Source organism: Rhipicephalus microplus, chromosome X, assembly GCF_043290135.1.
Source record: "Rhipicephalus microplus isolate Deutch F79 chromosome X, USDA_Rmic, whole genome shotgun sequence".
NCBI lineage: Eukaryota > Metazoa > Arthropoda > Arachnida > Ixodida > Ixodidae > Rhipicephalus > Rhipicephalus microplus.
In genome coordinates, this window is record NC_134710.1 from 444,991,059 (window position 1) to 445,009,208 (window position 18,150).

The 18,150-nt window shown below is 44.2% G+C and overlaps 1 protein-coding gene across 1 annotated transcript; it reads right to left on the reverse strand.

Moving 5' to 3' along the window:
* Nucleotides 1–1,453: 1,453 nt before the first annotated feature.
* On the reverse strand, nucleotides 1,454–3,688 carry LOC142776617 (uncharacterized). The gene has a single exon (XM_075880582.1). The coding sequence runs from the start codon at nucleotides 3,627–3,629 to the stop codon at nucleotides 1,509–1,511; it is 2,121 nt and encodes a 706-aa protein (XP_075736697.1). The 5' UTR covers nucleotides 3,630–3,688; the 3' UTR covers nucleotides 1,454–1,508.
* Nucleotides 3,689–18,150: the final 14,462 nt, after the last annotated feature.

Consider the following 18,150-nt stretch of genomic DNA (forward strand, 5'->3'; position numbering starts at 1 on the left):
CAGGTGCACTGGACACCACCACTGGTTTTACATGCCCAGACTTGGTTGCCAAGTTGTTAATTTACTTGGGATTCATTTGCATGTATTTGCACTGTTAGGTCGTTCATTCACATTTATCAGCCTTATTTCTCATGCGAGTCCACTTTAGGTCAACTTAAATCTCATTTCTTAACACCATATCAATCCTTATTATTCATACACCCCGACTGCACCGAGTCCAGTAAGCCTTTCCCCTGCTTGAAGCTTTTCTCACATCGCCCAATGTCACCTCAAAGAGCTCACTTGCCACTGGATGCCATTCGAGTATATATTGCGTAACGCCAGGTTTTCACAGCTCCCAACTTGTTTGCTGTCATAACAGAGTTAGTAGAGCTACGAATGCTATATAATTGACCACACACTATACATGCTGCTTTTCTTCTTCTTTAAAAGGTCGCCCAGCCACAGTGTTCTAGTGGCTAAGGTGAGAGACCAATGTGAATCTGGTCGCGGGATCGAACCCCAGCTGCGGCGGCTGCATTTTCGATGGAGGCGGAAATGTTGTAGGCCCGTATGCTCAGATTTGGGTGCACGTTAAGGAACTCCTGGTGGTCGAAATTTCCAGAGCCCTCCACTACGGGGTCTCGGTGATAATCATAGCGTGGCTTTGGGACGTTAAACCCCACAAAGCAATCAATCTTTAAAACAAATATGCCGTGTTTTGCAACCTTGGCCCAAAAGGTGAGTGTGCATGCCGAAACAAATTTCACCATTTTTTTTCACAACATGCTTTATTATAAAAACTGCACAACATTCTATGATGAGGTAATAACAGTCACTAGCTTCAGCAATTGTAAAGAGTTAACTGTGCCATCATACAAAAAAGTAATTTGTGAATTGTCTGATGAAGGTCCTTAGAAGGCCGAAATCGAAAGTATCACCTAGACTACAAAAATTTCGCTCTGCTTTGGTAGAACTCAGCCATTCTTTATTTCCTTTATTCAGAAATACCCTTCTTTGCCCAAAGGCGTGTAAGCGGGGGGGTTACAGCTTTGAAAAAAAAGTCTTCATTATGACAGCACACTTAGTCACACGACAATTGATTCCACTCTTGTATAGTATGAACAAAAATGGAATTAGCATAAAGGTTGGTTGCAGTCCTCTATTCTTGAATCTTAAGGTCATGATCAGACCTTCTAGACAGATAATGTGGTGGTTTAAGGTAAGTGTCTTTATTGATGCCAGTCTTCTTATGGTATATCTGAAATAACAATTTCAAACGCAATTTTCTTCTGCGAGAGGAGAGCGCTTCCCATCCCAGCTCGTTTTTCATTTCAGTACAGCTGTCACCTCGCTTACACCGACTGAGAACAAACCTTGCCGCTCTGTTCTGTGTTTGACGACATATTGAGCGCTAAGAGACAGGGACAGGAGAGAGTGGACACCACAATGCGCTAACTTCAACAATTTTTATTTTCAGGAAACGCGAACCTATAAATCCGTGTACAGTGGCGCCACCAGTCTAACCACTAGCCCAGCAGAAAAGCCCTTTCTCGATCTAACAAGTCAACTGACGGTGCACTTACACATGCGTCACCTTTGCGAAAGATAGCATGGGCTTCAATTATCTCTCGCACGTCTTTATCTTTATGCTTCGCCAGAACACTGCAGGATGCGTACAAGGGTGTGCAACCACATTCCACGCAGTGTACTGACAAATGGCCATAATTATTCTTGTTTTTAACATTGAGCTTATGTTCACGAAGACGGTCATTAAGGCATCTACCCGTCTGACCTATACATATACCACCACAAGTCAGAGGAAGCCCATAAACTACCCCTTCAACACACGCCACAAAATGATCGCGATGCTTCTTGGAGCAACCGACAGCAGGCTTGCGGTGCGGGTCCGTCAAGCGACTTATCCTGCCAAGCTTTTGTGGTGCTGAGAATACTACTTTAATGCCCACTCGACTAGCTACTTTCTTCAGGTTATGAGCAGTTTTGTGCAGGTACGGCACTACTGCAACTCTGCTCCTACTCACTGCCGGTTGGATGTCTGCTTCCCGAGGGCGACTGTCCAACCGGCATTTTTTAAGCAAACCCTCGACAACAGACACCTGTATCGACTCTGGGAAACCTGCTGCGGATAACCTCTCCGACTGACTCATGACACTTTTCTGAATTTTATGATGGCAAGATTTCCGCAATGCGTTCCCAAAACACAGATTGGCAATGCTTCTTTTTACTAGCTTCGAGTGAGCAGATTGGTATGGCAACAGGGGCTTATTAGCTCTGGGCTTGTATTCCCAACACGTGTGCTGCTGCTTGAATTCCAATTCAATGTCTAAAAACCGCAGCACGCTATCGGTTGGCTCTTCTACTGTAATAACGAGTGGGCTAAGGCAAGCAGAAAAAACAGCTTCGAGTTGACTTACTGCTACGTTTTCTTCACGCTCGAACAAGACAAGGTAATCGTCCACGTATCTCACAACTTTTGCCACCCTGTGCTGTGACAAGACATGTGCCAGATTTCTATCATGGTGGGCCAGAAAAATGTCACTCAGTACCGGCGCCAAACAGGAGCCGATACAGATGCCCTGCTTCTGAAGGAAAGTTTTTCCATTCCACGTGGCAAATGTCGAGCGGAGATATAAGCGAAGCAAGTCTAAAAAGCATTGAACCGAAATCTCGGCTGAGTTTTGAAACGCAACCACACCAAAGCTGTCAATACATTCTTCCACGCGCTCGATTAGTTCATTTTGAGGCAAAGAATAATATAAATCTTTTATGTCAAAGGAGCAGGCGAAAAAACCTTTGTCTGGGTTACTCTTCAGGAAATCTAATATTTCCCCGGAATGCCTAATCAAAAAGGGGTCGTCAATTTTAAGAATACCGAGCCTTTCTTGCAAGAAAAGGGCTAGGTTCTTCTGCCATGACCCTATTTCCGAAACTATTACCCTCAATGGCCATTCAGGCTTGTGCGTTTTCGCGCTAAACATAATATCAAGGCTATCTTTCTTGGCTGCGTCAATATTGTGAAACAATCTACTCAGGCCCAAATTTTTACAGAGACGTTTTGTTTCAAGTTTTACCTTCCTAAGAGACACATTATTGCACTCATTAAAAACTTTGGCAACTGCAGAACAGGCTCTCTCGTCATAGTCACCTTCCCCTAGGACAACAAATCCGCCCTCCTTATCCGCTGGCAGAACGCACAGTCGCTTCTGCTTCAAGAACGACACAACACGGCTTACAGGCACCCGTGAAGCCCCAATATTCTTCCGCGAGATCACATCAACCCCTTCCGATATACATCGATTCGCTTCACCTTCCGGGGCACACTTTGATATCCGTCGCACAAGGCTCAAAAGTTCCGGCGCACTCAACCGTGGCTCGACGGCGAACTTAGGTCCAAGTTTAAGAGCATTTTCAACGTAGTCTGGAAGACTAACCTGGCCGGTGGTTCTGACGCTGCATGTGGTTGGAACTGTCTTCTTTGGGATGCTGGCACGTAAGCCTGGCAGAGTCTGCTTCCACATGAATTCCGTGCCGCTGTTGACGATCGCTAGAAGATTCTTCCACTCCCTGGTGGCATGTCGTGTCCTTCCTGGATCTTCCAAGGAGGTCTTGAGCAGGTCCTTTAACATCCGAGCCTGCCTGTGCCACTCACTCCTAAGAATCTTGAGGACTCTGATGCCATGCCCGGCTGAAGGAGCGCGTCCACCAAACAACCGCACGACTTCATCCGGTAGGTGCTTGCAGCGAATGAAGAAGGAAAGGGAGCGAGCTTGGCAGTTGGCATGAATCAAGAGGGGAGCAACTGAACACGGATTGTACGAAGAACACAGAAAAGAGCCCGATGTACTAGAAATAAATTTTAGCAGTGCCATTTTTTGGGCGTGTTGGTAAAGGGAGCTTGACGACATATTGAGCGCTAAGAGACAGGGACAGGAGAGAGTGGACACCACAATGCGCTAACTTCAACAATTTTTATTTTCAGGAAACGCGAACCTATAAATCCGTGTACAGTGGCGCCACCAGTCTAACCACTAGCCCAGCAGAAAAGCCCTTTCTCGATCTAACAAGTCAACTGACGGTGCACTTACACATGCGTCACCTTTGCGAAAGATAGCATGGGCTTCAATTATCTCTCGCACGTCTTTATCTTTATGCTTCGCCAGAACACTGCAGGATGCGTACAAGGGTGTGCAACCACATTCCACGCAGTGTACTGACAAATGGCCATAATTATTCTTGTTTTTAACATTGAGCTTATGTTCACGAAGACGGTCATTAAGGCATCTACCCGTCTGACCTATACATATACCACCACAAGTCAGAGGAAGCCCATAAACTACCCCTTCAACACACGCCACAAAATGATCGCGATGCTTCTTGGAGCAACCGACAGCAGGCTTGCGGTGCGGGTCCGTCAAGCGACTTATCCTGCCAAGCTTTTGTGGTGCTGAGAATACTACTTTAATGCCCACTCGACTAGCTACTTTCTTCAGGTTATGAGCAGTTTTGTGCAGGTACGGCACTACTGCAACTCTGCTCCTACTCACTGCCGGTTGGATGTCTGCTTCCCGAGGGCGACTGTCCAACCGGCATTTTTTAAGCAAACCCTCGACAACAGACACCTGTATCGACTCTGGGAAACCTGCTGCGGATAACCTCTCCGACTGACTCATGACACTTTTCTGAATTTTATGATGGCAAGATTTCCGCAATGCGTTCCCAAAACACAGATTGGCAATGCTTCTTTTTACTAGCTTCGAGTGAGCAGATTGGTATGGCAACAGGGGCTTATTAGCTCTGGGCTTGTATTCCCAACACGTGTGCTGCTGCTTGAATTCCAATTCAATGTCTAAAAACCGCAGCACGCTATCGGTTGGCTCTTCTACTGTAATAACGAGTGGGCTAAGGCAAGCAGAAAAAACAGCTTCGAGTTGACTTACTGCTACGTTTTCTTCACGCTCGAACAAGACAAGGTAATCGTCCACGTATCTCACAACTTTTGCCACCCTGTGCTGTGACAAGACATGTGCCAGATTTCTATCATGGTGGGCCAGAAAAATGTCACTCAGTACCGGCGCCAAACAGGAGCCGATACAGATGCCCTGCTTCTGAAGGAAAGTTTTTCCATTCCACGTGGCAAATGTCGAGCGGAGATATAAGCGAAGCAAGTCTAAAAAGCATTGAACCGAAATCTCGGCTGAGTTTTGAAACGCAACCACACCAAAGCTGTCAATACATTCTTCCACGCGCTCGATTAGTTCATTTTGAGGCAAAGAATAATATAAATCTTTTATGTCAAAGGAGCAGGCGAAAAAACCTTTGTCTGGGTTACTCTTCAGGAAATCTAATATTTCCCCGGAATGCCTAATCAAAAAGGGGTCGTCAATTTTAAGAATACCGAGCCTTTCTTGCAAGAAAAGGGCTAGGTTCTTCTGCCATGACCCTATTTCCGAAACTATTACCCTCAATGGCCATTCAGGCTTGTGCGTTTTCGCGCTAAACATAATATCAAGGCTATCTTTCTTGGCTGCGTCAATATTGTGAAACAATCTACTCAGGCCCAAATTTTTACAGAGACGTTTTGTTTCAAGTTTTACCTTCCTAAGAGACACATTATTGCACTCATTAAAAACTTTGGCAACTGCAGAACAGGCTCTCTCGTCATAGTCACCTTCCCCTAGGACAACAAATCCGCCCTCCTTATCCGCTGGCAGAACGCACAGTCGCTTCTGCTTCAAGAACGACACAACACGGCTTACAGGCACCCGTGAAGCCCCAATATTCTTCCGCGAGATCACATCAACCCCTTCCGATATACATCGATTCGCTTCACCTTCCGGGGCACACTTTGATATCCGTCGCACAAGGCTCAAAAGTTCCGGCGCACTCAACCGTGGCTCGACGGCGAACTTAGGTCCAAGTTTAAGAGCATTTTCAACGTAGTCTGGAAGACTAACCTGGCCGGTGGTTCTGACGCTGCATGTGGTTGGAACTGTCTTCTTTGGGATGCTGGCACGTAAGCCTGGCAGAGTCTGCTTCCACATGAATTCCGTGCCGCTGTTGACGATCGCTAGAAGATTCTTCCACTCCCTGGTGGCATGTCGTGTCCTTCCTGGATCTTCCAAGGAGGTCTTGAGCAGGTCCTTTAACATCCGAGCCTGCCTGTGCCACTCACTCCTAAGAATCTTGAGGACTCTGATGCCATGCCCGGCTGAAGGAGCGAGTCCACCAAACAACCGCACGACTTCATCCGGTAGGTGCTTGCAGCGAATGAAGAAGGAAAGGGAGCGAGCTTGGCAGTTGGCATGAATCAAGAGGGGAGCAACTGAACACGGATTGTACGAAGAACACAGAAAAGAGCCCGATGTACTAGAAATAAATTTTTTAGCAGTGCCATTTTTTGGGCGTGTTGGTAAAGGGAGCTTGACGACATATTGAGCGCTAAGAGACAGGGACAGGAGAGAGTGGACACCACAATGCGCTAACTTCAACAATTTTTATTTTCAGGAAACGCGAACCTATAAATCCGTGTACAGTGGCGCCACCAGTCTAACCACTAGCCCAGCAGAAAAGCCCTTTCTCGATCTAACAAGTCAACTGACGGTGCACTTACACATGCGTCACCTTTGCGAAAGATAGCATGGGCTTCAATTATCTCTCGCACGTCTTTATCTTTATGCTTCGCCAGAACACTGCAGGATGCGTACAAGGGTGTGCAACCACATTCCACGCAGTGTACTGACAAATGGCCATAATTATTCTTGTTTTTAACATTGAGCTTATGTTCACGAAGACGGTCATTAAGGCATCTACCCGTCTGACCTATACATATACCACCACAAGTCAGAGGAAGCCCATAAACTACCCCTTCAACACACGCCACAAAATGATCGCGATGCTTCTTGGAGCAACCGACAGCAGGCTTGCGGTGCGGGTCCGTCAAGCGACTTATCCTGCCACGCTTTTGTGGTGCTGAGAATACTACTTTAATGCCCACTCGACTAGCTACTTTCTTCAGGTTATGAGCAGTTTTGTGCAGGTACGGCACTACTGCAACTCTGCTCCTACTCACTGCCGGTTGGATGTCTGCTTCCCGAGGGCGACTGTCCAACCGGCATTTTTTAAGCAAACCCTCGACAACAGACACCTGTATCGACTCTGGGAAACCTGCTGCGGATAACCTCTCCGACTGACTCATGACACTTTTCTGAATTTTATGATGGCAAGATTTCCGCAATGCGTTCCCAAAACACAGATTGGCAATGCTTCTTTTTACTAGCTTCGAGTGAGCAGATTGGTATGGCAACAGGGGCTTATTAGCTCTGGGCTTGTATTCCCAACACGTGTGCTGCTGCTTGAATTCCAATTCAATGTCTAAAAACCGCAGCACGCTATCGGTTGGCTCTTCTACTGTAATAACGAGTGGGCTAAGGCAAGCAGAAAAAACAGCTTCGAGTTGACTTACTGCTACGTTTTCTTCACGCTCGAACAAGACAAGGTAATCGTCCACGTATCTCACAACTTTTGCCACCCTGTGCTGTGACAAGACATGTGCCAGATTTCTATCATGGTGGGCCAGAAAAATGTCACTCAGTACCGGCGCCAAACAGGAGCCGATACAGATGCCCTGCTTCTGAAGGAAAGTTTTTCCATTCCACGTGGCAAATGTCGAGCGGAGATATAAGCGAAGCAAGTCTAAAAAGCATTGAACCGAAATCTCGGCTGAGTTTTGAAACGCAACCACACCAAAGCTGTCAATACATTCTTCCACGCGCTCGATTAGTTCATTTTGAGGCAAAGAATAATATAAATCTTTTATGTCAAAGGAGCAGGCGAAAAAACCTTTGTCTGGGTTACTCTTCAGGAAATCTAATATTTCCCCGGAATGCCTAATCAAAAAGGGGTCGTCAATTTTAAGAATACCGAGCCTTTCTTGCAAGAAAAGGGCTAGGTTCTTCTGCCATGACCCTATTTCCGAAACTATTACCCTCAATGGCCATTCAGGCTTGTGCGTTTTCGCGCTAAACATAATATCAAGGCTATCTTTCTTGGCTGCGTCAATATTGTGAAACAATCTACTCAGGCCCAAATTTTTACAGAGACGTTTTGTTTCAAGTTTTACCTTCCTAAGAGACACATTATTGCACTCATTAAAAACTTTGGCAACTGCAGAACAGGCTCTCTCGTCATAGTCACCTTCCCCTAGGACAACAAATCCGCCCTCCTTATCCGCTGGCAGAACGCACAGTCGCTTCTGCTTCAAGAACGACACAACACGGCTTACAGGCACCCGTGAAGCCCCAATATTCTTCCGCGAGATCACATCAACCCCTTCCGATATACATCGATTCGCTTCACCTTCCGGGGCACACTTTGATATCCGTCGCACAAGGCTCAAAAGTTCCGGCGCACTCAACCGTGGCTCGACGGCGAACTTAGGTCCAAGTTTAAGAGCATTTTCAACGTAGTCTGGAAGACTAACCTGGCCGGTGGTTCTGACGCTGCATGTGGTTGGAACTGTCTTCTTTGGGATGCTGGCACGTAAGCCTGGCAGAGTCTGCTTCCACATGAATTCCGTGCCGCTGTTGACGATCGCTAGAAGATTCTTCCACTCCCTGGTGGCATGTCGTGTCCTTCCTGGATCTTCCAAGGAGGTCTTGAGCAGGTCCTTTAACATCCGAGCCTGCCTGTGCCACTCACTCCTAAGAATCTTGAGGACTCTGATGCCATGCCCGGCTGAAGGAGCGAGTCCACCAAACAACCGCACGACTTCATCCGGTAGGTGCTTGCAGCGAATGAAGAAGGAAAGGGAGCGAGCTTGGCAGTTGGCATGAATCAAGAGGGGAGCAACTGAACACGGATTGTACGAAGAACACAGAAAAGAGCCCGATGTACTAGAAATAAATTTTTTAGCAGTGCCATTTTTTGGGCGTGTTGGTAAAGGGAGCTTGACGACATATTGAGCGCTAAGAGACAGGGACAGGAGAGAGTGGACACCACAATGCGCTAACTTCAACAATTTTTATTTTCAGGAAACGCGAACCTATAAATCCGTGTACAGTGGCGCCACCAGTCTAACCACTAGCCCAGCAGAAAAGCCCTTTCTCGATCTAACAAGTCAACTGACGGTGCACTTACACATGCGTCACCTTTGCGAAAGATAGCATGGGCTTCAATTATCTCTCGCACGTCTTTATCTTTATGCTTCGCCAGAACACTGCAGGATGCGTACAAGGGTGTGCAACCACATTCCACGCAGTGTACTGACAAATGGCCATAATTATTCTTGTTTTTAACATTGAGCTTATGTTCACGAAGACGGTCATTAAGGCATCTACCCGTCTGACCTATACATATACCACCACAAGTCAGAGGAAGCCCATAAACTACCCCTTCAACACACGCCACAAAATGATCGCGATGCTTCTTGGAGCAACCGACAGCAGGCTTGCGGTGCGGGTCCGTCAAGCGACTTATCCTGCCAAGCTTTTGTGGTGCTGAGAATACTACTTTAATGCCCACTCGACTAGCTACTTTCTTCAGGTTATGAGCAGTTTTGTGCAGGTACGGCACTACTGCAACTCTGCTCCTACTCACTGCCGGTTGGATGTCTGCTTCCCGAGGGCGACTGTCCAACCGGCATTTTTTAAGCAAACCCTCGACAACAGACACCTGTATCGACTCTGGGAAACCTGCTGCGGATAACCTCTCCGACTGACTCATGACACTTTTCTGAATTTTATGATGGCAAGATTTCCGCAATGCGTTCCCAAAACACAGATTGGCAATGCTTCTTTTTACTAGCTTCGAGTGAGCAGATTGGTATGGCAACAGGGGCTTATTAGCTCTGGGCTTGTATTCCCAACACGTGTGCTGCTGCTTGAATTCCAATTCAATGTCTAAAAACCGCAGCACGCTATCGGTTGGCTCTTCTACTGTAATAACGAGTGGGCTAAGGCAAGCAGAAAAAACAGCTTCGAGTTGACTTACTGCTACGTTTTCTTCACGCTCGAACAAGACAAGGTAATCGTCCACGTATCTCACAACTTTTGCCACCCTGTGCTGTGACAAGACATGTGCCAGATTTCTATCATGGTGGGCCAGAAAAATGTCACTCAGTACCGGCGCCAAACAGGAGCCGATACAGATGCCCTGCTTCTGAAGGAAAGTTTTTCCATTCCACGTGGCAAATGTCGAGCGGAGATATAAGCGAAGCAAGTCTAAAAAGCATTGAACCGAAATCTCGGCTGAGTTTTGAAACGCAACCACACCAAAGCTGTCAATACATTCTTCCACGCGCTCGATTAGTTCATTTTGAGGCAAAGAATAATATAAATCTTTTATGTCAAAGGAGCAGGCGAAAAAACCTTTGTCTGGGTTACTCTTCAGGAAATCTAATATTTCCCCGGAATGCCTAATCAAAAAGGGGTCGTCAATTTTAAGAATACCGAGCCTTTCTTGCAAGAAAAGGGCTAGGTTCTTCTGCCATGACCCTATTTCCGAAACTATTACCCTCAATGGCCATTCAGGCTTGTGCGTTTTCGCGCTAAACATAATATCAAGGCTATCTTTCTTGGCTGCGTCAATATTGTGAAACAATCTACTCAGGCCCAAATTTTTACAGAGACGTTTTGTTTCAAGTTTTACCTTCCTAAGAGACACATTATTGCACTCATTAAAAACTTTGGCAACTGCAGAACAGGCTCTCTCGTCATAGTCACCTTCCCCTAGGACAACAAATCCGCCCTCCTTATCCGCTGGCAGAACGCACAGTCGCTTCTGCTTCAAGAACGACACAACACGGCTTACAGGCACCCGTGAAGCCCCAATATTCTTCCGCGAGATCACATCAACCCCTTCCGATATACATCGATTCGCTTCACCTTCCGGGGCACACTTTGATATCCGTCGCACAAGGCTCAAAAGTTCCGGCGCACTCAACCGTGGCTCGACGGCGAACTTAGGTCCAAGTTTAAGAGCATTTTCAACGTAGTCTGGAAGACTAACCTGGCCGGTGGTTCTGACGCTGCATGTGGTTGGAACTGTCTTCTTTGACACATTGTCGAGGCTGTGATAGATAATAGGCTGTTCAATTCAGTACTTTCTTATCAATATTTGCCCTTTCGAGTTTGCGAAGAAGCAAGGGATGACACACGGTGTCAAACGCCTTTCTGAAATCTAAGAAAACAAAGTTTGTTTGACCGTTGTCATCAACCTCAGACACTAAATCATGGTAGAACTCAATCAGCTGTGTTGTGCAAGACAGGCCCCTGCAGAAACCATGTTGATCATCAACTAATAATTTATGTTGAACTATGTGTTTCATTTTGTCTTTATAGAAAATGTGCTCTATTATTTTGCAGGCAATAGATGTTAATAAAACGGGTCTATAATTGTTGGCCTCTTTTTTCGTACCACCCTTGTGAATGGGAACCACAAAAGCCATTTTCCAGTCCTCACGCAGAACCCCAGAAGAGAGAGATTTTTTGTATATTAGGTAAAGATAAGATGTTATTCGCCAGGCACAACGCTTCAACACGCGCGGAGAAATACCATCTGGACCAGGGGGTCTTGGTTTTGTCTATATTTTTAAAAAAGGATTCGATACCACTCACACAGAGTTCAACCGGTGGCATTAATGGCTGTGTTCCCAGAGGTGGCTCTGCCAGCGTAGATAATTTCGCAAAATCCGTTTGAGGTAAAACTGCGGAGTGAAAGAAATCATTAAGACATGACGCTTCATCAATGTCGCTGGACAAGATCTGGCCATCATGGAAAATTTCATTTACTCCGGTTTAATCAGCTCCACAATTTCTTACGTATCACCAAAACTGCTTTGGGTTCGTTTTAACGAATTTCGCGAATTTTTTTCACAACTTGCTTTATTATAAAAACTGCACAACATTCTATGATGAGGTAATAACAGTCACTAGCTTCAGCAAATATAAACAGTTAACTGTGCCATCACAGAAAAAAGTAATTTGTGAATTTTCTTATGAAGGTCCTTTAAAAGCAAAAGTCGAAAGTATCTTCTCAACTACAAGAATTTCGCTCTGATTTGGTAGAACTCAGCCATACAATGGTACGCGGTGTCTGACCTCCACGCGTTCGAGCCCATGGTATATTTGCATGGTCTGCTTGTGCAGACTTTTCTTATCATGACACCTGCTTACAAAGCACATGCCATGAGGCTGTGCACAGCTCAACACAGTAAACCCTGCATGTAAATTTGATCACTGCTTTTATTCAGTTTCTCTGCAACATGTTGCGAATCACACGTTACTGGCCAGTCAGGGCACGTCACATAAGTGGCCTAAACAAGGCAGATAAAAACTAATGATGCAACAAGGCAAGAGTTTTTAAAATCTCACTGTATAAAAGAACAATTAGAACACTATTCTTGTGGGATTGATAAAATTGGTAGAAATGTGGAATAGATCAAATTAAGCAGACTCCCACAAGACAATAAGGTACACCGTTCGTACAAATGACAGCATTCGCCGCTTTGGCAACACATCCCCAAAATGAGCAAGGGGTCATATTTTGAGCAGCCAAAAAAGAAACTTAAACAAAAAAGAAATGACCTTTCGCACATCACAACATAAAGATGAAGTGGAGGCCCAATCCTTCAAAAAAAAAAAATTCGTTTCTAGCAACACAAAGAAAAAGCACACCTTGGAATGGGAAACTTGTTCATATGCATTATTATAGCACACTTCATTGCTACGAGGCACAAAATATGATGCCCTGTGTACCAGTGGTAACAAGCTTTATGTCCTGCATATATATCCTGGCTTCTCATTTGATGAAAATTAAGTGGTTACTAACCAGACCAAGCCAGACATGGTACGTACTGCAGAAGGTACTGCTTTTGGAATGCAGAGAAACTGTAACGCAACTTGTTGCCACTATTTAAAAAAAGTTGTGCTAACATAGCATTAGAGAGAGGAATTATAATGTCAGTGAAAAACAGAGTGACGCCATCACAGTCAGGGTAATCACATTAAGCTGACATAGGATCCTTAAATTGCGATGGCAAGGGCTTTCTCAAGAACTAACCCCAAGCAACTAAATCTCACAGAGAGAAGTTTTCCAGTTGACTCGGCTAGGTTGGCATCATCACTCTGCCACTGCTCACAAGCCATTCACCCTACTGCACAAGTGAGGTCAATACTGGGGTCACGCACACGCAGCTACAATGCTTGCGAACCAAGACAAAGTCACTTTCATCTTCAGCTCATTCGTTTTCATAACAGCTGCACATCAAGACTGTCTGCAACTGCACACAGTTTAAGTGCATAAATCTCTGCAAGCTACAACAATGTGACCACACATTTTTATTAAAAAAAGACACAAGAACTGTACACTTTAATTTATCAATGGATTTAAGGCACCTTACTGTCAACATAAAGCAGTGAGTGCTAAAATAAACTTCTAAACAAATCAACAGAAAATATACAGAAGCTGTGAATTGTTTGTTTGAGACTGGAATTAGTATAAATTAGTGCCTAGAAAACACTGAGTTATCACAGCAGCCCATGCCTACAGCCATTAACACGGACAATATAGTAAGGGTGTTTTTTAAAAAAACATTTCATATAGAATAAGCATCATCATGAGCAAAGCACCATGCGATGCTTATGACAAGGAACACTACCCTTCGTATTATTTATGCTTTAAAAGAAGGGTGTCGTGAAAGTGTGACCAAAACTTTATTTATTTCTTTGATAAGGGAAACATCGGAACAAGTGTGATAAAAGTGTACTGACGTATTCATTGTACAGAATACTGAAGACATAATATACAAACAACAATAAGGTAGAGGACCAGTGGATGACCTTATTGTACTTCAGAACTGTTCTAGAAAGAACGGGGGTTGCAACGAGAAAATGTTTTCATTCAAAATAAATTATGAGCAGTCAGTTACATTTCCACGCTGTAGACATTATAAAATACATCACAATACAGCTTAACTCATACACAACACAAAATATTTCTTGTACTCCAGCTAAGCAGGACAATTATCCATGCAAGCAAACAAACATTAAAAATATCAATAGGTTTCCCTTCCACAGACATCTCTCATTGTAAAGGAATAGGTAACCATCTTCATGAATAAAAGCAAAATGACCGCGTGAAAGATCATGGACCCAAAACAAGAACACAACTGAACATAACTGAGATTCACATCGATTTTCGATTCAGGTACACTTGTGGGATTAATGGTATAGAACGGAGATATGGTTTCCAGTGGCTTTTACAAATGACACCCATGGCAATGCTGGCTAATCAGTACAAACACACAATTATCCCTGAGATTAAAGCTTATGGCACATTTGGCTGGTCAGTTAAGAAGCCTAAACACAGAACAAGGTTATTCAACATGGTAACCGCACTTGTCTGCATGCACGCCAATACCGTAGCGACAGTTACGAAGCAATGCTGTTACTACTAGACCAAAACATTTCATGTCCTTCACAACTCAGCACTGCCACGGAGCTCTCCAATAATCAGCCAACTCATCCTTTGTCGAAAAATACCCAAACAAGACAAGCTGCTTTAAGATTATCGCTGACATTCATGCAGACGTTCGTGTTTTTGAGGTAGTGTTTCTTCCAGAACGTCTCTGGGCACAAAAAGCACTGATACGATCACTTGCCCATATGACAACGCACGTGACGGTCCAGTACAAACTTCAGCTTGAAGCTCTGGGGGCACAAGTGGCACTTGTACGGTCGCTTGCTGGTGTTGACGTACAGGTGAGTCTTCAATCAGGATGTTTGCTTGAAGCACTTGGAGCATATGTGGCACTCGTACGGCCGCTCACCAGTGTGAACCCTGATGTGTACCTTCATAGTATACGATTTGTCAGTTCCATAGTAACAGGGGTCACAGCGGTGGCTTTGCGCCTGGCACACCTTGTTATCGTCGGTAGTCGCTGAATGCGATGCAGTCGATGAGTTCACTGAATTTGTCCGTAGCCGCTAACTCGAGGACAAGGTGTGCTCGAGGAAGAAAAAAACAGGCTAGGTTACACAGGTATTACGGTTCACTTAAGAAGATTGATGAATGATATGTGGGGTTTAACGTTTCAAAACCACCATATGCTTGTGAGAGACGCTGTAGTGGAGGGCTCCGGAAATTTAGACGACCTGGGGTTCTTTAACGTGCACCAAAATCTGAACACACGGGCCTACAGCATTTCCGCCTCCATCGAAAATGAGGCCGCCGCAGCCGGGATTCGATCTTGCGACCTGCGAGTCTGCAGCCGAGTACCTTAGCCACTAGACCACCACGGTGGGGTTTCACTAAATAAACGTATGAATTTAAAGGGGTTCCGCAACACTTTTTAAGTACCCATGAAAAGGATTCACTAAGGAAGCTTATTGCCTTACGAATTCACCACCACTAAAAGTTCCAGGATCCGTCCAGTAAGAGCGTAGCTACAAAAATTGATCGCATGCTCAATCGTATTCCCTCTTCTCTCAGCCCGACAAAAGGGCTGGAAGCTAACCAAGAAGGAATGACACGGGGGGGGGGGGGAAATGCATCAAATGCGCTTCGTGGCTTTGGGCATTTTTTTTCTTCGAATGTACAGCTTCTCAGGGCGATTGCGTGCACGAGCGGACAAGTCACAGCCTCCTGCGGCAGGCCCAGTAATGACCGAGCAGGCTGAACTCAAATCGTCCAATTGCTGATACCAGACCTGGGACGTAGTAATTTTGAAGCTGCAGTGTCCTTTGTTGTGAGAATAAAAAGTGATATTTAGCCAACTCAAAATTTATTGTAAATTCGAGGCCAAATGCTGCACTATAGTATTCAGCCTGCGTGTTCTCGGGACCCTCGACTGTCGATTGACAGCGTTTTCTGACTATGCCGAAAATGCGTTGAAGGGGCCCAATAAATTATGCAGTTCCGCACAAGAACAGCACTCAACGCTTACAGCTTATGGCATACTGAAAAAGTGTAGAATGATTCAAAACTACCTAGGAGTCCTTAGTGCACGCATATAAATTTTAAACAGTTTTTGCATTTTCCCCTTTTGAGATCTAGAAATGGCAGTCAATTATGAAATGCCACACAAATTTTATGAAAGTTATGCTGATGAATAGAAGTTCCTGAAAGTCTGCTGAAGGCAAAATGAGAAACAACGCGTAGCTGGTAAACCTCAGAGATTACCTCAATGCAATTGATTGGAGGACCAGGTCGTCGACTTATAGGTTCATTTTAGCTAACCATACAATAGGTATCCATGAAGTAAGGGCCATATAGCTATAATTAAATATTCTAACTAGTAATACTAGCTGTCATGGCAGTTCTACGTTCATAAAAACTAATAGCAAAGAAGACCTATTGATCCAATTTCGATCCATCACAAAAGAGACGCTTTTCATTTCCGTGGCACGCATTCTCAACACTCTCTGCACCCCTGTGCCAGCAAACATACATAACATATTTGATGCTTTTGTTGCTCAGCATCTGCAAACCAGCCCCGCCAAAATGCACATTATCATGATGTCAACACAATTAACCGAGTTTACAAACTCTACTCCCTGCATGTACCTGAAATCGCGGTCAGCTTTGCTAAATCACAATTCATCTATCATTGTTAATGTGAACCGCCTCTAGCTGTACTAATTACATCGTGAGTGGCCTTGACGCGAGTGTCCACTGACGAACCAACAACTGGTGGATACCCAATACTACTTCAGTTCCAATAGAAAAAACCTGAACCTGGCCTGGCATGTGTACAACCAAAGGCCAAAGCGAATAATTAATACAGAGAAGACGAAATTCGGGCAGCGTTTACTAAAAGACAGTTTTCAATGATTTTTCTCATTTTCAGTAGTTATATTGTTGTTAAGAAATGCTTGAAATACGTAGATAAGCGAATGCTATGAACTTCCCTGTTTAGAAGCACTTAAGCAGAACACTGTAATAAAAAAATAATAACAAAAAGGCACGAAGAAGTAATGATGCTACAACCCATAGAGAGAACAAATAGTACAAGAGAATAACAGAAAAGATGAAATACTGCTGCATAGAAAGAAGCATGCGAGAGTTAGTGTCTTATACAAATCTGGTGACCGAAATATCTTTTCTAATTATCGTCCGATATCCATACCTGTTATATCTAAAGGGCTAGAGAAAATCATATATCAACGTGTCATGTCTTTTTGTGAAAAGTACTTTATATTATCACCGCATCAATTTGGCTTCCAACGGGGCATGTGCACGGAACTGGCTCTCCTCACACAAAAAGAACTCATATTTAACTCATTTGAAAAGAAACTGTTAACACTGGGTGTTTTTATTGACTATTCCAAAACGTTCGATAGAATCAACCACGAAGTACTCTATGCAAATTGCGTCATTATGGTTTTCGGGGAACCCCACTTGACTTTCTGAAATTTTATTTATCACAAAGAAAGCAATCTGTAGTTATAAATGACAGCCAATCCTCCTTACTGACCATAACGTCAGGTGTACCTCAGGGCAGCATATTAGGGCCCCTACTGCTTGATATTTAAATAAACGACATAACAAGTGTCAGCAAATATGTGGACTTTATAATTTATGCAGATGACACTAGTATACTTTTTCATGGTAATGATTAGGTAAGCTTGCAGAGTCAGCCAACAACATTCTTAACGACATCTTCATATGGAGTTCTGCAAATTATTTATTGATCAACACAAAAAAATTCAAAGCTGTGGTATTCGCACCGGTTTAGAAGGCTGTCTGTCGTGGTTTCGATATATATCTCGGGCCCGAAAAAATTGAGGTTGTCAAAGAAGTTTCATCTATAGGAGTAATTTTAATGAAAATCTTAATTGGGACGAACACGTTAATAAAGTAACTAGAAATATAGCTAGGACGTGTGGTGCTCTCTCTAAATTTCGACAGATACTTCCAGCAAACATTAAAATTTTACTTTATAATACGCTGTTTTCATCTCACATAAAATATTGTAGTCTAGTGTGGGGAGATACATCTAAAGCAAATCGGAACAAAATATTTTTACTGCAGAAAAAAGCGATTTGTCATATTGCAAACGTACCATACAACGCACATACAAGTCAATTATTCAGAGAATATAAGATTTTACCCATGGATCACATACACAGCTTCAACCTTATTATGAAATAC